This window comes from Canis lupus, chromosome 16 (assembly GCF_048164855.1).
Source record: "Canis lupus baileyi chromosome 16, mCanLup2.hap1, whole genome shotgun sequence".
Lineage (NCBI taxonomy): Eukaryota > Metazoa > Chordata > Mammalia > Carnivora > Canidae > Canis > Canis lupus.
The window spans coordinates 28,670,714-28,675,791 of record NC_132853.1 but is presented as its reverse complement, the minus strand read 5'-3'; the positions used below and the strand labels follow the sequence as shown (position 1 = coordinate 28,675,791).

Sequence of the window (5,078 nt, the reverse complement as noted above, 5' to 3'; positions counted from 1 at the left end):
TTTAAGAAGATTAAAAAAAGCCATGTTATACATTTGAGCAATATTACCATTACAAACAGGAAAACAGTTAACGGTGAAAGTTACAGGTGTCTGAAAGATGGGGCGCCTCCTCCTGTGATGCTGCTGGGCACACGGAGCTTCCCCCAAAGAACATACTGGGGTCTTTTCTCCTCTCAGCAAGGTGTTATTGAGGAAGAAGAAAAGCAGTGGAAAAGGGGAAAGGGGAGCAAATGGACAGGGACTTAGGGTTGGTCCTTCCACTTAAAAAAAAAAAATCTTCTACTTGGGCCGTTGCACTGGAAGCTGGGCTCCCTCCCAAGGAGGCCTCAGTCGGCCTGGATCTTCTTGGGGACGCCCTGCACGACCCGGCCTGCGCCCAGCAGCATGCGCTCCAGCCGCCTGCAGTGCTCCCGGAGCTGCTTCTCGCGGGGCAGCAGGAAGGTGAGGACCTTGTTCCGCACGACGCCCCGGTCCTCCTCCTCCCGGAGCCGCTGCTTCACGCGCGCAGCCTGTTCCTCCTGCTGCGCCAGCGCCGCGTTCATCTCGCAGAAGGCGTCCTCCAGGTAATGGATGGCCTTCAGCGCCTCCTTCTTAAAGTCCTCCAGCTCCCGCTGCACCGCGGCCACCTTCTGCTGCAGGATGTCCAGGTCAGCGGGCGGCAGGAGGCAGGAAGGCCAGGACTGAGGGAGGGAGAAGTCTCCAGACTGCAGGCCGTTCTCCACCATCTTCTTCCCCTGCAAGGTGTTCACTTTCATGAGGATGGACCCAGCCCGGTAGAGTGGTTCCATGTCTCTCTTCCCCTTTGGACAAAGAGAGGGAGCTAAGAGACCCGTCCGGTCAGTGAATTTTTCTCTTATTATTTTTATTTTTATTTTCTTTGTTTTGACTAGAGACACAATCACTGGAGTGAAGAAACCCCATGCATTGTGACATCGGGGCCCCTCGGCCAACCAGGACCAAAGCCACAATCCATTCATTTGCATATTGGAGTTTCCTTGGCTGGTTATCCAGGGCTTTGTCGGTTGGTTCATCTACGCAAATGGTCTTCCCGTTACGTGGATTTTCATTGGCTCATCACCCTTCCAGAACCAGAGCTCAGTGTCTGCTATTACCTGAGGGACAAACTGAGGCTTAGAGCAGGGCAGTCAACAGGCCAGGCTCCCGGGCAGCCAGGGGTGGGCACTCTTCCCCACAGGCGGTCTCTGGCTCTCAGTGGCTCACAGGGAAACTGGCTTCTTGACCGCCTCCAAAGTTCTAAGATCTGCACAGCCCTTCCTTTAAACCTCTCCTGAGGCAATTACTACCTTCACCCTCTTTTTTTTTTTTTTTTTTTTTTGACCTAGGACCTTGTCCTTCCAGATCCCCATGGCACAAGAAATTCCATGAGGACATTGTAAGAGATGATGCCTAAGCTCACTTCTAGCTCTAAAATGTGAGAGAGAAAAAAGAAGAAAGGAAGATAAGGGTGATTTCTGATTCCAAAATCCATATTCTCATAACAATGCCATCATTCTTGATCATCTTAGAAGTCGTGAGGCAGGGATCCCTGGGTGGCGCAGCAGTTTGGCGCCTGCCTTTGGCCCAGGGCGCGATCCTGGAGACGCGGGATCGAATCCCACATCAGGCTCCCGGTGCATGGAGCCTGCTTCTCCCTCTCCCTATGTCTCTGCCTCTCTCTCTCTCTCTGTGACTATCATAAATAAATAAAAAAATAAAAAATAAAAAAATAAAAAAATAAAAAGAAGTCGTGAGGCATGTACTTAGGTTTTGGTGTGTGGTCCATGGCAGTGCTGAGTTACTTTCAGGGTAAAAGCGGGTCACTCACTCATTTCTTCTGCAAGTGCTTACTGAGTGCTCACTATTCATCCTGACCAGGGAGCGAGTGTGAACAAGAGTGCCTGGTGCCCCACTCCCTGCCCTGCTGGCTCATGCCTGAATGTGGACACAGATGAGAAAAAAACATACAGAAGGGTGAATCTCGCACTTCTTACCTGAATACTGTAAGAAAGGGAAAATGTTTCTAGCTAGCTTATGCTGGATTGGTCAAGAACAGACCTCTATCCTGCCTATCTCACTGTCCTGCCCAGCCTTCTCCTGGCCTCCACATGTGAACATCTCCCAACAGCGTGCCTCAAATCCAATCTACCCAAAGCTAGACTAGTTATCATTTTGCCCAAACTGCTTCTTGTTCCAATATTGACATCGAGTTAATGATGCCATTGTGGGGTAGCACCCACATGAGAAACCAGGGATCAGCCTAGAACACTTTGCATCCAAGTGGCTCTGGGTCCTCTTAACTTTACCTGAGGCTGAGCAACCTAGGACCAGACCACCAGGGCGGGGTCTCAGCTCCACCACCTATAAGCCGTGTCTCTTTGGCAGATGACCTCACCTCCTCTATAAAGTAGGACTACTACACAGTGGTGTGCAGCTCCCTGGGCAGTGTGGGGGAGAGGAGGGCGGGGGAAGGCTCTGACTTAGAGCTGTTGCCGATTTCCATGGTGTGAATACTCCCACCATGGCTGCTTTTGAGCTTCCAACACAATGTCTCTGGGTACAAGTGCACACAGTCAGCTGTCACAAGTGGAGCAAGCTGACCCCGCACCACAGGACCCGTGATGAGGACCGACCTATCTGGAGTGCAGAGAGGTTTATGGCTAAACTAAGGTAGAATTTTGAATCTCAAAATGAATGTTTGGTGAAAGGAGCACTGTTTGTAGGAGTCAGGAAATCTGGAGCCTGAAATCGTTGTATGACCACAGGTCAATCCCCAGCCTCCCTTCTCTCTTCCCTCTGATACAATATGAGTAGGTGGGAGACAGTTTCTCTGCAGTCTCTGGTTCTAAGATCCACATAACCCTTCCCTTGAGCCATTCCTGAGGCACCACCTTTTCCCCTTTTTTGTGACCTAGGACCTTGTCCTCCCAGTCCCAAAAGGCATAGTAAATTCCATGAGGACAAGGGAGTGTGCATTTCTCATCCTATGTACCCTCAAGTGTCCTGCCTGATGCTCTGCACATAATGGCACTCAGAAAACTAGATGGAAAAAAAAAAAAGAAAAAGAAAACTAGATGAAATAGAATTTATGTTCATAGGTGGCCATCCATCGCCTCGACTCCCCAGCTTTCCCTCTGACATGGTGACACCTACTGGCCTGAGCGGGAACTGCATGCTCTTTATTCCCCAGCATAAAATCCAGGCGGGGACTGGCGCGATGGCGTGCACAGGCTTCCGTGGTGTCCTTACTAGGGCTGTGTGCGCAGGTCGGGCACAGGGCAGAGTCTCAATGATTTTTTTTAAAGATTTTATTTATTAATTCATGAGAGACACATAGAGAGAGGCAGAGACACAGGCAGAGGGAGAAGCAGGCTCCACGCAGGGAGCCCGACTTGGGACTTGATCCTGGGACTTCAGGGTCACGCCCTGGGCAGAAGGCAGGTGCTAAACCACTGAGCTACCCAGGGATCCCCTATTTTTTTTTAATCAGTGAAAGGAAGAACATGTGCCTTTCTTCAGGATTCTGTGATTTTTTGAGTATCTCTCCGATTTGGATCCTCTGCCTCTTTACCTGGGTCTCCCACAGAGAATGGTGGACGTCATAACCAGAACTATGAAAGAAAAGCAGCAAAAGTTAAGCAGGAATGGCAATTATTCAATTTCCCTGGTGCTTTAAAAAAAACATTTTATTTATTTGAGAGAGATGGAGAAAGCACAAGTAGAGGGAGAAGCAGATTCCCCACTGAGTGGGGAGCCCAATGCAGGGCTCAATCCCAGGACCCCAGGATCATGATCTGAGCAGAAGGCAGACCCTTAACCAGCTGAGCCACCCAGATGCCCCGCTGTGGTGCTTTGCTTTGCTTTTCTTCCTTCCTTCCTTCCTTCCTTTCTTTCTTTCTTTCTTTCTTTCTTTCTTTCTTTCTTCTTTCTTCTTTCTTTCTTTTTTTTTTTTTTAGATTTATTTATGAGAGACACAGACTGAAAGAGAGAAAGAGAGGCAGAGACACAGGCAGAGGGAGAAGCAGGCTCCCCACAGGGAGCCCAATGTGGACTCAATCCCGGATTCCAGGATCACGACCTGAGCTGAAGGCAGGTGCCCAACCGCTGAGCCACCCAGGTGTCCCCCTGTGGTGCTTTTTTTTTTTTTTTTTTAAGATTTTATTTATTTATTCATGAGAATGCACAGAGAGGAGAGAGAGAGAGAGGCAGAGATGCAGGCAGAGGGAGAAGCAGGCTCCATGCACCGGGAGCCTAACGTGGGATTCGATTCTGGGTCTCCAGGATCGCGCCCTGGGCCAAAGGCAGGCGCCAAACTGCTGCGCCACCCAGGGGTCCCTCTGTGGTGCTTTTTAATGAGCTTTCAGTTCATTGCTCCTCAGAACTGGCCAGAGAGGACTGCTTCTACATGAACCTCAGCAGAGACTGAGGGAGAATGAGCACTCTGTCAGCAGAAGACTCCAGGGTTGGTGGTCTCCTGAACCTTCAGACAGTCCTCAGCATGGAAGATCCAATGTGCACATGCTCTGAATGCCCTCCCCAAAGGTCTATCATCCAGGTCTGTGCCTTCCTCACAAATTTCCTTCCAGTCCTCATAAAGGAAGAAGGCAAATCTATTTGTCCCCTTCCGGAGGTCAAAGGCAAGGGCTTCTAGCATCTCTGGAAAGTCATTTCCAGGCCACTGTCTGGAGGGTTTCCCTGCCCCCTGGTCTGTTTCAGCTATTGATGGGCTCCCCATGTCTTGGAAAAATGGCGGCACAGGTGGGGGTCTCAACCCCACAAAGATCCAGACCTCACCCCCCTGAGAACCAGACAACCTGAATGAGTAGGGGCTTAGCAGTGGGCATGTTTTAGGAGGGCCAGGGTTGGGCACTGCTGGATCAGAGCACATTCCTGCTGGGCCCTGCCCAACATTTGAGAAAGAAAACTGCATGGATCATCAGCCTTCCCCAGCCTCTGTCATATGTCCCCTCTGCATGCCTCTGCCTCTGCATGTGAATTAAACCTCAATCCCTTTGAGGATCAGGAAAAGGGACAAGACACAGGTGCACTCCTTCATGGTTTTTTTTTTTTTTTTTTTTTTT

At 50.1% G+C, this 5,078-nt stretch overlaps 1 protein-coding gene across 1 annotated transcript; it reads right to left on the bottom strand.

The window, feature by feature from the left end:
* On the bottom strand, window positions 1-1,173 carry CCDC182 (coiled-coil domain containing 182). The gene has a single exon (XM_072782193.1). The coding sequence runs from the start codon at window positions 1,029-1,031 to the stop codon at window positions 327-329; it is 705 nt and encodes a 234-aa protein (XP_072638294.1). The 5' UTR covers window positions 1,032-1,173; the 3' UTR covers window positions 1-326.
* Between the last annotated feature and the right edge of the window lie 3,905 nt (window positions 1,174-5,078).

Coding starts and splice junctions, on each gene's coding strand:
- CCDC182 (XM_072782193.1), bottom strand. CDS start 1,031: ATGAACCAACCGACAAAGCCCTGGATAACCAGCCAAGGAAACTCCAAT.